Source organism: Eleutherodactylus coqui, chromosome 2 (genome assembly GCF_035609145.1).
Source record: "Eleutherodactylus coqui strain aEleCoq1 chromosome 2, aEleCoq1.hap1, whole genome shotgun sequence".
Classification (NCBI taxonomy): Eukaryota; Metazoa; Chordata; class Amphibia; order Anura; family Eleutherodactylidae; genus Eleutherodactylus; species Eleutherodactylus coqui.
Window position 1 is genome coordinate 283,707,322 of NC_089838.1, and position 19,225 is coordinate 283,726,546.

Here is a 19,225-nt window from a genome sequence, read left to right on the forward strand (position 1 = left end):
CAGAGGTGTGGCTGCTATAAAGATATCCACGGAAGACTAGCCGAGAGTGGGAGGGTATAAAGAGAGAGGGGGTGTGGTATATCCAGATAAGGGGCGTGTCCACGCGAAAACTTCCGCGGAAGGCTAGCTGGTGTGGAATATGCAGATCAGGGGCGTGTCATGCTGGCTACCATCGGGGCGGGGCTAGAACGTCGCACACCCGGCTGTGGTCCCCGGACAGTCATACACGATATGGCCGGGCTGGCTGTCTGTACAGCCGGCTTGCTGACGATCCTCTTCCTGCCGGCGCTGGGCGCCGTTCACATGAACTCTTCCTCGCCGCAAGACTTGCCTCTCATCCTGGGCTTCCGACTGGAGGGCAGCGACCGGGAGTCGGAGCTGTCAGCGGCAGGGGAGCTGGAAGTGACGGAGGGCAGTCGGCTTCAGCTCCGCTTCTACGGACTCTACCTGCGGCCCGACAGCGACCACCTGATCGCCTTCACCGAGGCGTCCGTAGGCCTGCAGGACAACCGCAGCTGCCTGGAGGACACCCGGGACCTGATGCGGGACTCGGCAGGGTTTAATGTCACCGACGAGGCCGATGGCACGGCGGCCCTGCTGCGCCTGGAGGTGCTGCCGCTGCGGAAGAGCCAGAGCTCCCGGCTGTACGTCCTGTGCACCCGCCGAGGCCCCGGCTTACCTTGGACTCTGCACCCGGGTCCGGACGGGCGGCTGCGGGTGCTGGAGGAGTACAAGCCGCTGCTGCCCGTGTGGTTCCAGGCGATCATCATCGCAGTGCTGCTCTCACTGTCCGGCATCTTCAGCGGCCTGAACCTGGGGCTCATGGCTCTGGACCCCATGGAGCTACGCGTGGTGCAGCGCTGCGGCTCCGAGCGGGAGAGGAGGTACGCGGCCAAGATCGAGCCGGTGCGGCGGCAGGGGAACTACCTGCTGTGCTCGCTGCTGCTCGGGAACGTGCTGGTCAACACCACCCTCACCACCCTGCTGGACGACCTGATCGGCTCCGGCCTCTGGGCTGTGGCCGCCTCCACCCTGGGCATCGTAGTGCTGGGGGAGATCGTGCCGCAGGCCCTCTGCTCCCGGCACGGCCTGGCGGTGGGCGCCAACACGCTGTGGCTCACCCGCGTCTTCATGGTGCTCACCTTCCCGCTGGCCTACCCGGTGAGCCGCCTGCTGGACTGCGCGCTGGGCCAGGAGATCGGGACCGTGTACAACCGGGAGAAGCTGCTGGAGATGCTCAAGGTCGGTGCGGAGGGCTTGCTGAGCTTTATAGTTCCCCGGGTCTTGCTTGCACCATTGCTAACCGTGCAAGAATGATGAGTCGTATAGTGTCTTGGGGGGCGTTTACCCGTCCAGCGAGCGATGTCTGAGTCCGCGTTATAAGTGAGAATGACCGAACGATCAGCGTTTAAAGCGAACGGAATGAATGAATGATAAGCGAGCGAATGATCATTCATCGTTGGCAGCTTTTACACTGAACCATTTTCGTGCAAATTCGAACAATCTAGTATTTTTTCTGTTTTTATTTAAACTAAAATGGTTCCGTCTAAACGCACCTTTATAGAATCGCCATAGCGCAGCGTGTCTGGTAGTGCGAGCCCTGAGTGTGGCGCTTGTCTCCATTGGTCAGATCTCATTGGTTCTGGTACGTTCACACGGAGCGCGAAAGTTGCGGAAATTGCACAGCGGAAAACTGCTGCAAAGTCTGCAGCATATTATCATTAAGAGAACATCTGATTTTAGCAGCTGCTTCGCCTCCGCCCACAATACATCGCACCCCGTTACACCTCACCCAGGAGTGCCATCACCTGACCAGTGCCCCGGCATTAGCTAGAGGCTGTGGGGCACAATGTGTTGCAAGCAGCGAATGAGTAGTTGATTCCTGGTCTAAATCCGCACTGATGTTGCAGTCTGAGGCCGCCTGCACACGAGCGGGTCGGATCCGGCAGCGAGAATTCTCGCCGCGGGACCCGACCGGAGCGCCTGCAGAGACGAGCGCGTACTCACCCGCGCCTGGCGGCCCCGGCTCTTTCATGTGCCGGCTGCCGTGCAGCCGGCGCATGCGCAGACCGGAGCCGGGTGAGTGCGAGCCCCGCACAAAAATAGGACATGCTGCGGTTTGTTTGCCGTGCGAGATTTCGCGCGGCCAAACCGCGTCCGTCTGCATAGGAGTGCGTATTGTAATGCACTCCTATGCAAACTTTCAGTGGTGGAAATCCCGCAGCGGGATTTCCGCCCGTGTGCAGGCGGCCTGATCCTGTTTTTTTTTATTTATTTTTTTTCTTTATGCAGAATTTACAGCACAATTTTTCGTTGCGGACGTTCCGCAGCATTTCCGCTGTGCGTGAACGTACCGTTACAGTATAGTCACGCGGGCGAGTTTCATACGTGATTGCTGTCCGTTGCAAGGCGCACAGAAACTACGTAAAAAGAATCCATTGTTTGTTTTTCTTTTTTTTTTTTAACCTGAGGAGTTTTTCACTCGCACGAAGGGAGAATCGCCGCTTTTTATTTCCCATAGGAAGCAAAAAAACTAACCCCACACGTCGACGCGACTTTCCTGTGAGTGCGATGCGAAGTCCTATTTTTACTATCAGAACAAGGTGCATTTTTCATGCATGCGAAAATCGCTAGTACGGTGATATGGTTTTCTCGCAAAACGCATCGCAGTCACATGTGCGACCCTAATCCTCCGTGTGAGTCCAGATGTGGGTGTGAAGCATTTTGCAAGCATTGCATCGCTGCATATCTGATTTGCGCACACATTAAAATCACGTTATGATGGTGTAAAGAGAATCACCTGTACGCAGAGAGCGTGGCGTACAATGCAATATTTAACTTTTTTTGTGGTTTCATAGAATCTGAGTGCGGAATTTCTGATGCGTTTCTCTGCATGGATCCGTTAGCCTCGTTAATGGAGCTGCACCTGCCGTTACCAGCGCCGGCCACTACACGGGTCGGAGCGATCTGCTTTCATTTGTATTTTTGCCGTTGACAGCTGACCCAAGAACAGCTGATCAGTCAGGTTCCTGAGTGGCGGACTCCGGCTGATCAACAATTGATGACTTATGGGGGCTCCATGTGGCGACCAAAATAGTTGCCAATGTGCCCAAGATTTGGCAAATGGCTACAAGGTTTTTCAGCCTGATCTCCATTTGCGACTAGGCTGTGATTGAACAAACACGTTTCCTCTACATCTAGCCGGACATGTCTGACGCAAGACATGCCTGCTAGATGACCTGCCGCACTTACACTGCCCAGAAGGAGCTCATCAGTGCTGCACTGTAAGTAAGGCCGGTCTCACAAACATACGTTACTGTGTATTAAGCAAACAGCTTTTGCACGCATAATATGCAGCACTACACTGGTTGCACAGACATCGTAGGTATGCTATAACTACGTAGTGTGCTAGAAGGGACCATGTCACTACCTTATGAGCACCATAATCCAAATTTATGGGCTCCTAGGTGCTTTTTATACTTACCCGCCTCAGCATTCCGTAACTGTCAGGGTATGGTCTATGCGTTGGAGGCTTCTCTGCAGTCAGTGCGCATACATGCCTGTAGAGAACAGTGTGAGAGCATTCGCTGACGGTGGAGGTGAGTCTAAAGGCATGGACCGAGCCCTTACGGTGAAAGAACTGGGTGGTGGGTAAGTATAAAACGGACATCCATGGTCTCCTCAACCCCTATCCTATTCAAACAGCTCAATGGGGGGTCCTGGGCCATGGACCCCCGCCACTCTACTCATTATGGCCCCCAGTCATTTACAACCCCTTTACATTTTTTGGTCTAGGAGCCAATGGCTCTCTTAGCCTGGAGCCCGGCCAGTCCCGAGGATAGGTCATCCATAGTATTTGCCCACAAAACCACTTTGTCGTTCTCAGTCATTCACTAGCTGCTGGCAGACCGCTATTTCTCCCGGCTCCCCAAACATAAGAAGGATCGGTTTGGCCGAAGGTTGATGTGCTTTAGTGGAGAAGGCTATGAGCAGACAGCTCTAGCGGTGGCTTATCTCCAGGGGAAGTGGAAGGATCTGGCATGAAAACTCATCATACCTGATCCTCCTTCCCCCTTAATGTAACTTGGGGGAAATCGCTGTGTTCGGGCACGTACACACTATGTATAGGGGCGATTAAAGGGGTTGTACCGTAATATACAAAGTAGCCACAGAAAACAACCCGGCACCACACTCTTATGAAAGCTGTCTAAGAGAAAAATCTATCTGTTGCCTGTAGCAACCAATCACAGCACAGCTTTCATTTTACCTCCGCAGTATAAGAAAGGAAAGCTGCGATGTGATTAGTTGCTACAGGCAACAGATAGATTTCCCACTTAGAAAAAAAGAGGGGACGTAAAATTTGGTTGGATGTTTTTTTTATGGAAATAACTTGTAACATAGCATGTTAGGCTGAATGAAGACAATGTCCATCTAGTTCCTTCCTGACTCCATAATGGCAGCCAGAGTAATCCCTGGATCAACATTTGAGATCAACAACCCTGCTGATTACCTAATGTCTATATCCTGTAATATCATAGCGCTCTAGGAAGGCATCTAGTCCCTCTTAAACTCCTCTATGGATTTTGCCATCACCACATCCTCAGGCAAACAGTTCCTGCTCTTACAGTAAAGAACCCCTTCCTGTATTGGTCATGAAACTTGCTTTCTTCTAGATGTAGAGGATGCCCTCTTGTTACCGTTGCAGTCCTGGGTATAAACAGATCATGGGAGAGATCCTTGTATTGTCCCCTAATGTAATTAAACATAGTTATTTGATCAGCCCTTAGCTGCCTTTTTTCCAGGGTAAATAATCCCAATTTTGAGAGCCTCTCTGGGTATTCCATTGTTTCTAATGAAATCCTGCCATAACTGCCAGAGATATTTCCTGCGCGTTCTTCTGTTTTCATACCAGGCTTTCGTTCATTTATCTGCTCATCCAATTTTCCGCCATGGTTAATCTGGCGACAGAGAGCCGTGCGTGTAATCTCCTGTCTAGCATTTTCCAATAAATCCTCCACATTTCTCAGTATACGGACATCCTGTTCTTCTGGCATTTCGCAGCTATAACGGTCACCGATAATTTCACTTGGATGGCTTCAAAAAGTTTGAGCATCTCTACTGCGTGCAGCGTGGGACATGTCTGCACCTCCTAGTGCGCTGTATACTCTGGGACGTTCTTCTAACCCTTTGTGTATAATAGAAACTATAGTAATATAGCATGTAAGGCCGAAAAGACACATCCATCCAGTTCAGCCTATTACCCCACCAATGTTGATCCAGAGGAAGGCAAAGAAAACCCAATGAAGTAGAAGCAAATTTCACCATTTAAGGGAAAAAAAACTTCCTTCCTCCAATCTGACAACTCGAATAATCCCTGGATCACCGACCCTTCTGAAGTAATCAGTGATATAACATGTAATATTGCATCGCACAAGAAAGGCGTCCAGGTCTCTCTTGTACTTTTATCGAGTTCACCATCTCCACATCCTCATGCAGAGTTCCATAGTCTCACTGCTCTTACAGTAAAGAACCCCCTTCTATGTCGGTGTAGAAACCTTCTTTCCTCTAGACGTAGAGGGCGCCCCCCAGTCCTGGGTATAAATAGATGATGGGAGAGATTTCTGTATTGCCCCCTGATATATTTATACATGGCGGTCAAGTCGCTCCTCAGTCGTCTTTTTTTTTTTTGTAAGCTGGACAACCCCAATTTTGATAACCTCTCTGGGTATTGTAGTCCGCTCATTCCATTCATTACTTTGGTTGTCCGCTTTTGTTCTGGTACCAAAAACTGCCCACAATATTCCATGTGTGGTCTGACCAGTGACTTGTAAAGATGAAGAGCAATGTTCTCATCATGAGCCCCCATGATACTATTTACCTTGACAGCAGCTGCCTGACACTGGTTGCTCCAGTAAAGCTTACAGTCAACTAAAATCCCCAAGTCCTTTTTCATGTCCCTTCTGCCAGTGGTTTCCCATGTAGTATACAAAAAACTATTACACTGTTGTATTGGTTGTAATTAGTACATAAACTCTCCGAATGTGCAGCTAAGTATTTCTCTCCCACTTCCTTGTTCTATTAAAAAATGCAATCATTCACTTTTTGTATATTCTATTATAAATTACCAAAATTAATATACCTCCCTACCTACTAAAGGGAACCTGCCAGGAGCTCCCTGCTGTCAGATGACGGACAGCATCAAATGCCGACAGTCGCGCCCATTGTGGATGCGTTACTATATGTTTTGGCGTTTCAGAGAGAATCTACTTTAGAATGTAGCCGGTGACGGGGCTAAGAGTCACGGGGGGCGCTCCTCGCTGGCTTCTTCCTGCCCAGTTTGGCTAGTTTAACAGGTTTTACCTTGTTTGTGTGAAAGGAGAAACCTGTCAGTCATTTTCCTCTATTTTACGGGCTTTTACATGGAACGATTATCGTTTATAAAATCATTTAAAGGAGCGAAAACAAACAAGAATCGTTTGCTTCTCGTTCATTCATTCTATACAGGCGTAAAAACAATTGTTGGCTCCTTTGGTTTAAACTGCAATCGTTCAGTTCCTCTCATTCACTTATAGCAGGACTGAATGATTCTCATTCGAACAAGCCAATGATCTAACAGGCTGCACGAGAGCGAACGAGCTAGCGGGGACCAACATGAATCGCCTCGTCTAAAAGGGCCATAAGGTACTTTAAGGCTGCATTTCCACAAACGTATATCTGCTCGGTTTTCACGCCGAGCCGATATACGTTGTCGTCGTGTGCAGGGGGGGGGAGGATGGAAGAGCCAGGAGCAGGAACTGAGCTCCCGCCCCCTCTTCCTCCTCTCCGCCCCTCTGCACTATTTGCAATGGGGAGGGGCGGGGGTGGGGCTAATTCTTGGAACTTAGCCCCGCCCCACCTTCTTTCATTGCAAATAGTGCAGAGGCGTGGAGAGGAGGCAGAGAGGGGGCGGGAGCTCAGTTCCTGCTCCTGGCTCTTCCATCCCCCCCCCCTTCCTGCACACGGGGACAACGTATATCGGCTCGGCGTGAAAACCGAGCCGATATACGTTCGTGGAAATGCACCCTTACACTGAGTGGCGATGGTACAGTGTATACGGAATTTAATTTGTTCACTTATCGTTCATTTCATGCTAGCATGAAAATCCTTGCTGGCTTGTTCGCTAATTCTTCGATTTAAATACTGATCGTTCAGTTCTGTACCAGTGAATGGGAACGACTGAATGATCCTAAAAAGACAAGTTTTTATTTTTTTTTTAATTTTTACATCGGTCTGTTTAAACTGACCGCCGGAGCGAACAAGCAAACTGTGACATTTGTTTGGGCGAACGATTTCTCGCTCCGTGTTAAAAGCAGAAACGTGCGTAAGGGTGCTTTAAGAGTATATTCGCACTGTAGAGTTTTCTCTTGAGAAAATGCACCAGCTATTGGCAGTAGAATCCCGGAACCGCGCCGCGCTCGCTCGCCCTGCTATCCACTCCATGGGGATAGTCCACGGGGGGCTACCACACTTTGATTTCATGTTGATAGTTGCATTGCAAAAATGTTTTTCTAGACGGGTGGTCTGCAAGAAGTTCTGTATATACAGAAAATGGTCTGAATACGATGATGATCCAGAGAGGTTTCATTGTGTACTATTGCTTATAGCATTCGGGATATTGGCTGACAGTGGGTTCCGCTTGGCCGGTGATTCTTCGTTATCTGTTCGCCGCGCTGTAATCGCTGTGCCCTTTGTGTTGTGATGACTGATTGTTCAGACGTGATAAAAATAAAACTTGCTATTAAAAAACTTTTTGATAAGCCCTGTGAAGCATGACTGAGCAATGCATTGTACACATGCCGGGCCTGGCCGGATCCGCAGATGGTATTACTGGAGGAATTTGTTTTGTCTCTGCTCAGTTTAGGGCCTATTTACATATCCGTGTTTTCGGCCACGTGTGTGTGTTCCCATTGCATGCTGATGGTTCAAAAAATAAACCATGCAAGTTGTATTCTTGTTCCTTTTTACGGATGGTGGTAGAGCATGCGGTGTATGGGATCTGTGCACATTACATCTTCTTGCAAATGGTATCCGTGTGCTATGCAATGTATTTCATATATTGTGAAGTCGGCCTTATGCTGCATGGCATAACTGATGCACCTTATGCAGTAGTTATGCTATAGGTCTTCAAAGGATAAAATGGAATAGTATTAAAAATTTAGAGCGCTACCTTGCTTAATTTAGAGACTTTAAATGGGTTGTCGCACTTCTAGCTATTGATGACCTTTCCTTAAAGGAGATGTCCCGAGGCAGCAAGTGGGTCTATACACTTCTGTATGGCCATAATAATGCACTTTGTAATGTACATTGTGCATTAATTATGAGCCATACAGAAGTTATAAAACGTTTTATACTTACCTGCTCCGTTGCTGGCGTCCTCGTCTCCATGGTGCCGACTAATTTTCGCCCTCCGATGGCCAAATTAGCCGCGCTTGCGCAGTCCGGGTCTTCTCCTCTTCTCTATGGGGCTCCGTGTAGCTCCGTGTAGCTCCGCCCCGTCACGTGCCGATTCCAGCCAATCAGGAGGCTGGAATCGGCAATGGACCGCACAGAAGCCCTGCGGTCCATGAAGACAGAGGATCCCGGCGGCCATCTTCAGCAGGTGAGTATGAAGACGCCGGACCGCCGGGATTCAGGTAAGCGCTGTGCTGTTTGTTTTTTTAACCCCTGCATCGGGGTTGTCTCGCGCCGAACGGGGGGGGGGTTTAAAAAAAAAAAAACCCGTTTCGGCGCGGGACATCTCCTTTAAAATAGATAATTAATAGCAGATTGGTGGGGGTCAAGCACTCGGGACAACCCAGTCATCAGTTGTTCACCTGAGCCGTTGTCTTTGTGAATGGAGCTGTTTTGCAGCAGGAAGCTGACAGCTCCATACTTCCTGTAGTGGCCTAGGTTGGTATTGCAGTCAGAATCCTATTCACTTCACTATGACGCAGCCAGCATTATTAACCTGAGCCACTGAATAGAGTCCTGGTGAAGTGCTCGGCCTGCAATGCCAACATCGGCCACTGCACGATGTATGGAGCTGTCTGCTTCCTGTAGCAAGTGTTCCGCACACAGACAACAGCTCAGAGGAATCCCAGACGGTGGACTGTCGCAGACCTGATATTCATGATTTAGCTTAATCAATGGCTAGAAGTGGGGCAACCCCTTTAATTTATTTTTTTTTTTTACATCTGTCTACGGGCGCTGACAACCTGAACAGTGGTTATCGCCCATATTTCTCCAAACTCAGAAAGGCATATCGTTATGCAAAGCTACTTTTCCCCCCCTCCCACTTCTCCCTCTGTCTTATGGATCTGCTCATCTTCAATATAGGTCTGCCATAGTATTTATGAACCTGGTGGCTCAGGATGAACATTGCAGATATGTTGGCTGCTCAGGTAAAATTTAATTTTAATGTCAAGAAATTGCTTTAATCCAAATGTGTTCCATGTGGTTGCAGGTTACAGAACCATATAGTGGTTTGGTCCGGGAGGAGATGAACATCATCCAAGGGGCTCTGGAACTGCGCACAAAGACGGTGGAGGTTGTGATGACCAAGGTGGAGGACTGCTTTATGCTGCGGAATGATGCCATTTTAGACTTTAACACCATGTCCAGTATTATGGAGAGTGGCTACACCCGTATCCCCGTGTATGAGAACGAGCGCTCCAACATCGTGGACATCCTCTACGTCAAAGACTTGGCCTTTGTAGATCCTGACGACTGCACCCCTCTGAGCACCATCACCCGCTTCTACAGTCACCCCGTGCACTTCGTGTTTAGTGACACCAAGCTGGATGCTGTGCTGGAGGAGTTCAAGAAGGGTGAGGAGTCTGCTCAGTCAATAGAAGTTACACCAAGTTTTAGACTGCGATCTTCATTCCTTTATTCATTTTCAAGCACCTTGATTTTCAGCTTGCAACCTTCTAGAGTCAGACGATTCTCATGTGGACAAGTCCCTTTCAGTAATGCATGCTGCTGTGTGTGTCCAGGATGCTGCTGCCTTCATTAGCTCCCATGTATCAGTACAGCTTGATCCCTCTTTGTCCGTTCTAATACAGCTCTTAAGGCAGGAGTGTCAAACTCATTTTCACCGAGGGCGACATCAGCCTTATGGGTGCCTTTAAAGGGCCAATTAAAATTGTATGACAGTATAATAGTGACTCCCATAGTGGCCGCAGTAGTAATTATGACCCCAGTAGTCATAGGCAATCCCATAGATGCCCCAGTAGTGATAGGCACCCCCATAGTGGCCCCAGTAGTAAGTGACTCCAGTAATAGTGGCTCCCATAGTGGTCCCAGTAATAACAATGACTCCCATAGTGGACCCAGTAGTGATAGTGACCCCCACAGTGGTACCAGTGACCCCGGTAGTAAGTGACCACAGTAATCAGAGTGGCCCCAGTAGTAATGGGTTCCCCCAGAGTGGCCCCACTAGTAATAGTGACCCCCACATTGGCCTGAGTATTAATTGGCCCCTGGCCGGCCAGCATTCCTACAGACATTCCACTCACCCAGCCTGTAGCTGTGGTCCGGCGGCAGCTGGCCTCTCCCCTCCACATGCACACTGGGTACAGGACCGCGCAAACAGCAGGGAATAGGTCAGCGATCAGACTCTACACCGCTGCTGGACTGGAGCTGCAGGCTGTGTGAGTGGACTGCCTATTTGGTTGTTGCATGGCCGGCGGTCCACATAAAATGAGGCGGCAGGCCTTGTGTTTGACACGTGTGTCCTAAGGGATCTTCTCTACCCTGTACAGACATGATGCTGAGGGGTTTGATGGGTTCTCTGTGTCTATACAGGATGTAAAATGTCTTCCCTTCCCCCTGCAAATTCTGCTGTGAGTTCTCCTCCCTTACTACACAACCTGTGTGATCTTTCTCTGTAAACTCTGGGCCCTTTGCTCCCTCTTTATGAGCTTGTTCTGTTGCATACAACCTCCTCACCATCCCTGCTATCTCTAATACTAAGGGAATGAAGGCTCCAAGCAGAGAGAGTTGACACAGCTAGGAGAAATATGCTGCAGTATCTTTGTCAGCAGTACAGCTTGCTATGTGAATTAGTTACACAGACTCTGCAACCTCAAAGTGATAAGAGTTGATTTTTGCATTCCGGAAGCAAATAAAGAATAAGAAAATCAATGCAAAGGTGCCCATAGCCTTTAAGTTGTGTTTTATGGAATGACCTAGAGATTAATTTCTCTTTCCCTCTTATGAGACGTGGTGTTTATTAATTATTTTATTAAACCATATCTCCAGTTATAGAGAACTTCTAAGATGGCAGAGGGAGGTTTCAGAAGTTATTAGTGGGAATTTGGCCCTGAATTCTGCAGCTTTCTATAGAAAGCATAGTCGTTTTCTGTGCAGGAAGTCCCTACCATTTTCTGCTGCGTGTGAACGTACCCTTATACTGACTTGTCAACATCTCTCAGCTGCGATGGTTGTATAAGTCTTACACAAAGGAAGAAGTAACAGATTTTTGGCATCTCCTCTAGAAGGGTGTAGTAACAATAAATCATGTTTGTGTTTAGTCTGATGCAGAAGATTGACCTTGTGTACACAAATCCACCTCCCCGCTCCCTCTTCTTGGTCCAAAAGTCATATCTGCCTGAATCTCGTTAATCAAGGGCACTGCAGAGATCTTCAAGCCCTGTAATTATCCGTCATTGTGTAATTGCCTGCTTGGCACTGAAAGCATAATTTATATCCCATATACACTGCTCCTATTGTACTTGTGGCTAGCTGGGAATATTGCACAATTGTAATTATCTCTGTAGTTAGTTTTTATAACTGGATATTGCTACATGCTTATGGGAGAATTTCTATATACCTTGTATGTAGTGGTTTGTGCCAGTTGGTGACGAGGGGCTCGGTGGTGGTGTGATCTGCGGTCATATGTAAGGCTTGGGTGGTCCATGTGTATTTTAGGAGGTCACCATTACATCAGCTTGTTTGATGAATACTTACTCATTATGTTTTCCTTCCTTGTGTTCTCTGAAGGAAAGTCACACTTGGCCATTGTGCAGAAGGTGAACAGTGAAGGCGAGGGAGATCCATTCTATGAAGTGATGGGGCTGGTTACCCTTGAAGATGTCATAGAAGAAATTATCAAATCAGAGATTCTGGATGAATCCGATCTTTATAGTAAGTTGCTTCCTACCATCTGTGAACTTTTACAACGAATCGTAAGATGTAACCCAGTAATAGACCCATTAAGGTGTCCTACAGGTGGCAACTTAAGGCTGATTTAGACACAACAAGAATCGCTCAAAAGAATTGTTGCGTCTAAATGCACTGACATCGTGCAGTTTTCGTGCACGAGTTGTTGATCGCTCACTTCAAGTTTTCTTGAATTGAGCGATCAGCTGTTATCAGCGCAGCTGGCTGTTATCACAGCCTGCTGTGCTGATAAGATTCTCTCTACCTGTGTCCTGCTGTGAATTTTACAGTGGAGCGCAGAGAACACTACAGCTTTTTGCTTATGCAAAACAACTGTATTGTTCGGTGAGAGATAGCGGCCCTGTCCGTCTGTCCCTGCATAGCTGTATAGTAACTACTTACTATAGAGTATGCAAAGATGATCGCTCAAAACTGTCACTCAAACTGTCGTTTGAGCGACTTTTGAACGATCATCTGTCAGTGTAAATGGGGTATTAGAACCCCACAACCCTGTGATGATGAATACTCTATCTTGTATAGATAATGTCAATATGTAAGAGTTTTACAGAAATGTTCAAAGATTACATAGCTTGTGGGCCTGGGAACTGGATGTCATGGTATGTGAAGGACAAGGCTTGATAGACTGATCACTGATCATGAAAAGCTGCTATTTGTATTGAGAAATTGGTTACTCCATCAAAGAATCTGAGTTATGAAAATTATAGATTTTGACAGTTCTTCTAGTGCATCGTCTGCTTTATTCAGGACAGTGGTGCGACCCTACCTGATGGTCAAAAGTATATTGGGAAATAAATATTTTAAATAATTGACTTTTCGGCAGAAAAACTCACTTTTTTTAATTTTTTTTATTTTATTTATTTATTTTTTTTATTCCGGTCTCTTGAGCCAAAGCCAGGAGTGAATCCAAAAGATGAAAAAGTATAATTGAAAGACTGATGCATCTCCTCTCCTTTGTATCCACTCCTCTGTCTTGGCTCAAATTGCATGTGTGATAAAGGGGTTATCTAGCCTTTAAAAACTGATGGCTTATTCTCAGGCTAGGCCATCAATATCTAATCTGTGGAGATCCACCTATCGGGACCTATGACGATCAGCTGATTAAAGGGGCAGTGGCGCTCATTCGAGTGCTGAAGCCCCTTCAGTTTTTACATCGGAGAATAGGCCATCAATTTTTAAAGGCTGGATATTTGGGGCTAAAAACATTGATGACCTAAATCAGTGTTTCCCAAACTCCAGTCCTCACACCCCACAGGTCATGTTTTCAAGATGTCCTCAGTATTGCACAGGTGATGTAATTATTCTCAGTGCCTCAGACTTTGCCACGGGTGTTCTTACTATAAGGTATCCTGAAAACACAACCTGTTGGGGGTCCCTGAGGACTGGAGTTTGGGAGAAACTGCTTATTTTGTACATTACACCTTCCCAAAAAACACAATAGAAATGAATAAAAAAGCCCAAATGGTACCAATGAAAACTACATATCATCATGCAAAAAAAAAAAACAAGCCCTCACACAGCTCAGTCCATGGAAAAAAAAAGTTACGGGAGTTTGAAATGCAACAATGTAAAAAAATCATTTTTTATTGTGGAAAAACCTGAAAAATTAAATTTGGTATCGTCGTAATCATTCAAGTCTGCACAAAAAAATTGTCATTTATGATTCATGATTAAGGAATACGGACGTGCCATGTGCATGAGGCTTAGCACTGTTTAAAAAAAAAAAAAAATTTTTTTAGCTTTTTCTCCCTGCCCTTTCAAAAAAATAAATAAAAGTTTCGCAATAACTTATTTGTGCCCCCCCAAAAAATGGTACCAATAAAAACTAGTTGGCCATGCAAAAAACAAGCCCTCATATGGCCAGGTCACTAACGGGTTAACGTTTATCCCGGCAGAGCTGCGCCTTGCCCGGTACGGCAGATCAGCCCTATCCATACCGCACCGCTTACCCTTCAATCTGATGATCCGCAGGGCTCTGACTCACATGATCGAACATTGGATGCAATGATGGGCCATTTGCACAGGACAGTGTTCGTTCAAATAAACAAATTTATTTGATCGTCCAGTGTAAATACAAAAACATCGTTTACTATTCATTCACTACTCGTTATCGCTGACTTTCAGTTAGCATAAAAACAATCGCGGGCTTGTCGTTCTGTGCAAACGCTCAGCGCCTCACATTGGGAGTGTAGCGCTGAGCGAGAAGCTGGCGATCCAGCGGAGAAGTCGGTCAGTGTAAACTCTCTGCATGGGCGCTATTGGCGCTGTCAGCGGTCGTTTACCCGACTGTCCCGTGTGAAAGGGCCAACACTCCTCTATCTCTAGGCAAATGTTCCAAGCCGGATGGTAACTAGAGTGTTGGCTCTGGAGGTACTCATACTAATTTCTAGAAACAGATGGCAAGAGGTCAACATAACACTCCTAGTTCTTTACGGGATTTTTTTCTACTAGGAAGAAATGTTGTTTTTAACCCTTTCCAATCCACTGTCTGACATCTGAAGACATTATGATTTAAAGCTGTACAGCTCCGATGTTGGAAGACGTCCATTGGGTTTCTCTTACTGTATATTGCCAGCCTCTCTGCTGTCGGAGCCTATCCAATGTATCACCTCATGCAGTACTGGCTTTAGCCAGCATATAGCGCTGTTGTATAACGGCAGAAAAAGAGTAAGCCCCCTAGGAAAACCAGGATACAAATTGGATTGGAAAGGGTTAAGCCACTTGCGTTCATAAGGAGTGTATTACAAGCGCAACATTGACGAAATGAAATGGAATTGGTAGCGTGTGAGTTGCAAATGATGGACTTCCTGGGAGGAAATACTTTGTCATTTTTCTGCCTACTAGTACAATCCCTTTCTGTATGATAACATAAGCCTGCTTTGTCAAGTTTCATCATGACATGGCAAACTTGTGAGACGGACAAGCCTCTTATGTTTTCTTTAGCACATACAATGGGCCTCGTTTATCAGCACTGTCTGACAGAAAATCTGGCCTTGTTTTCCAGGCAGCCAATCACAGCGCTGCATTCATTATTTTTATTTATTTTTTTTAAGCGGTCTAAGAAATGAGAGCTGAACTGTGATTGGCTCCTGCAGGAAACGGGCAGATTTTCTGTCCTTTCACTAAAGGAGGCCAAAAGCACTACTGGTGGAGCTCCTTGACCAGCTGAAGGCTGCAGTAATGCACAGAAGGTAGCTGATTGCCCAGCGGCTATTGCTGCCAACTCTCCCATAGTCATTCTTTACTTGCATTTCATTTAATAACTGATCACCTGAGAATCTGCGGTTTATTGGCTCCCATGTTCTTTTTGCTATCGGCTTGGCTTATTCTGTTTGCTCGGTTTTGCCAAAGCAAGCAATTACATATGATGAAACAACAAGCTCTTATGTAAATATCTGGTCTGATCGCGGTGGTTAATAAACACTGTAATCGCCTGCAACAAGCAAACTATTCACGGGACAGAAAGCTTTTCAATGAGGTATTAGATGATATCAAGCATTGCGTACAGTTATCATCACTCCTCTCAGTGTGTTAGAGACCGGTATCATTATATGCTTTGGGGCAGAACAGCATTTTTAATCCCTACTCATCTCGGACGTTTTTGTTTCTGCTCTGTTCTTTCATCTTCGCCTACAGTTGGTGACAATTTTATTTTTTTAATTTTACATAAACATAGTATTGCGGCTTGTTTTTTGTGCGACACTGTGTATGTTTTATGGTTTAAATGGAGTGTTTACACTTTTTTACGGTGACGAAGAGCCGGAGAGGTTCACAAGCTCACTATAACATCATGTATTTTTGTTAGCCATTAGAAGGTATCATATCTACAAGATTACTTGGTTTCTCTTGCTGGGAAGAAACACACTTTTCTCTATGGGCCAACAACGTACCAAACCTTTGTTTTCATGAAATCATATTAACACACAGGCTGAAGTTAACGTCATTTGTATGGTGCATGCAGTAGAAACAAAAACTGAAAAGCAATGACTGAAACTGTCAAATCGCCCACCCACACCTGCCCCAAACACAGTATATGTATTCAAAACGGTGTAATAAAATACAACTCGTCCTTCCAAAATAAAAATAAAAAATTGCTCTAACATGGCTAATAAAAAATGTTAAGGCTCTTGAAATATCTTTTTTTGTAATCGATTTTTGTTTTTTTTTGTTTTTTTTGTTTTGTTTTTTTTAAAGTTAAGCAGGGAGGCCAAAAAAACAACTCCATGGGACTGCTGCAGATAGCCTAGTACTTCTACTCGGATTCTTCTGTGAGCCCCTTGAAAAGAATGAAGGGGCGCCACGCACGTGCAACTACCGCTAGCCTCAGTTTGATGTTAATGTTAGTGGGTGCAGTGAGGCTGCATTGTTGAGAAGAGAGGGCGGTTAAGGCAGTGTTTTTGGTATCAGTGGGCGTGTTGGGGAAGTGTATTTAAGAATGTCTTAACAGCGGTGAGACCCCCACCATCAGACTTTTCACCTATCCTATTGATAAATCATAAAAGCGCGTTCTGGTACAACCTCTTTAACCCCTTAGTGTCCAACCCCTGTGTGTATATGTCCTAGTTGTTGTTGCACCGTGCAGATGGGACGTGTATATAGAAGTCCTCCGCTCTAGTGGCTAATCTCCCTGTCTAGCGCTCTGCTAGTAAAGAGATTGCAACGGCACTTTGTTGGTTACATCGGGTTGTAATGCTCAGCTCTCAGCAATAAAAACTCCGCTCTCAAAATAAGCCAAATTGCCAACTAAATAGCAGGAGGTACCGAAAAATAAGTAAGTAAAGAGACCATTGTTACCAGGTATTCTATTGATGATGGGTTAATCAGAGTACATATATTTGGTATTGTCACCTACAGGGATGTGAGAAGACTTTTTTTTTTTCTCGTTACACTGAAATACAAATAAAAAAAATGAAGAAATGCAAAGATTTTATACCATTTCTGCCCACTTTTTCTTCGTAGAAATTAAGGAATACTGGTCTTGTCTTGGTACCATTTTAAGAAAGCCTAATCTATGCCACAGAAAAAATAAATATTAACCCTTTAGAATGTATTGTTTTGAAAATGTGAGATGTTGGTGTGAACTTTTAGGCATTGTTGCTTGTACAATACACTGCAATACTTCTGTATTGCAGTTTATTGTGCCTCTCAATGTTTTTATATTAAGCCCTGCCAATGCCAATTCTGTCTTTGAGCATCATCAAAGTAGTACTCTGATCTGAAGGCCTTCATCAGGCCTCTGGTTGCCATGAAAAGCATTCAGCATCCTGCAATCATGTTATTGAGGGAGGGGGGCAATTGTGGGACAAAGGAAGCATCTTCCCTCTGCCGAACCGCTGAGATCAGTTTTCTTATTTCAGCCACTAGAGAGGATGCTAGAGTTGTGTAATACAATCGGCACCTACTGCATATGGAGCTCCATAGTCTCCTTTCAACACCATATGACATATAAAAATAAGGGCCTGATCTTTCTCAGTATCGGATGTGTATATAAGAAGCAAGTCGTTTTGGTGGCGCCTCAGCAGTATGTTAGGAAAGTGTATCAGGTCGTCTTAACAAATCTGTGTATATAGCTAACATGTTATCAAATTGCTCCCACTGTTATTGGGATAAATGAAAATACTGCATGAGAAATGGTGGAAACTCTGCCAGCTGCAAAATGGCATTTATCGTGCTGGTGGCATTGGGCAAGCAGACATAGGGACTTGCCTTTCCTCTATTAACTGGTTTGAACTTTGCTGATGGAGGCAACTATTCGGATACTAGACATCCATTAGGTAATAGATGTAATACAATTCCCTAATGGCATATTAAGGCGCTCCCAAATGTGGAATAACATGTGTGGTTAACTTTTTAAGCTTTTCTCAGATTGGTCTATATCTTATTACGGATGATGGCTATGAAAACTGAAGCAAGAGGGTAGTAGAGCATTAGGGCATAGCAAGCAAACAATTCCTAGATCTTATTTTTGTGTTTGTGCAGTAAAAACGGTGCATTCAAATCCACGCATGGCAAAAATCTTCGCCTTATATATGATGGCACGGATTGCCATCCAAATGAATGGAAAATAGTTTGATGCAAGTTTGCCACAAATTGATTTATCTTTTGTTGATTCTGCATTAAATCCTAAGGCCTCATGTCCACGGGGAAAATCAGGCCCGCTTCGGATTCTCCATGGAGAATCGGCAGCGGGTCCCTCCTGCCCCGCGGACATGAGCGCTGAAAATGAGAATAAATAAGAATAAACTTACCTCCCACCCGCTCCGGATCTCCTTTTCGCCGCGGCGTCCTCTTCTTTCCGTCGCGGCTGGATCTTCTTTCTTCGGCTCGGCAGATGCGCAGGATGACGTCGGTGACGTGCCCTGCGCATGCGCCGGCCCGAAGAATAAAGATCCAGCCGTGACAGAGAGAAGATGGCGCCGCGGCGAAGGGAAGAACCAGAGCGGGTGAGTAAATCCGATTATTTATTTATTTATTTTTTTTTTTTTTTCCGTCTCCCGCGGATCCAGACGGCTTCCATAGGCTTCAATAGAAGTCCGCGGGAGCCGTCCCCGTGGGAGACCCGCACGAAATGGAGCATGGTCCAGATTTTTTCATGCTCCATTTAAAAAAAAATCCCTTTTATTGACCATCCGCGGGTATTTATCTACCCGGGGGTGGTCAATGCAACCCTATGGGATGCGGATCCGCGGGCAGGAGAAGAGTTAAAATCCGCTGCGGATTTTAATTCTTCTTTTGCCTGTGGACATGAGGCCTAAGTGTGAGCGGACTCTAATAGATGGATGCCTCAGAGCAGTTTCTTTAGTTTATATTTATTATACTTTGTTGTGGTTTTTTGGTAACTATTTTTGCTGTATAATGTTTCTCTCCTATTTCCACCTCTCCCCACCAGCCGACAATCGGAGTAAGAAACGCGTCGGTCGTCGTCAAGACAAGAAGGATTTCTCCGTTTTCAAAGATCCAGAACATGAACTGAGGGTTAAAATCTCCCCTCAATTGCTTCTTGCTGCCCACCGGTTTTTATCTACAG

At 46.0% G+C, this 19,225-nt stretch overlaps 1 protein-coding gene across 1 annotated transcript in view; it reads left to right on the forward strand.

The window, feature by feature from the left end:
• The first annotated feature begins 213 nt into the window (after positions 1 to 213).
• CNNM4 (cyclin and CBS domain divalent metal cation transport mediator 4) overlaps positions 214 to 19,225 on the forward strand; it is a 31,443-nt gene continuing 12,431 nt past the window's right edge. Inside the window, exons 1-4 of the mRNA XM_066593098.1 lie at positions 214 to 1,242; positions 9,482 to 9,845; positions 12,022 to 12,165; positions 19,088 to 19,225. Coding sequence (XP_066449195.1) covers positions 232 to 1,242; positions 9,482 to 9,845; positions 12,022 to 12,165; positions 19,088 to 19,225 — 1,657 coding nt within the window. The 5' untranslated portion in view covers positions 214 to 231. The remainder of the gene's footprint in view (positions 1,243 to 9,481; positions 9,846 to 12,021; positions 12,166 to 19,087) is intronic.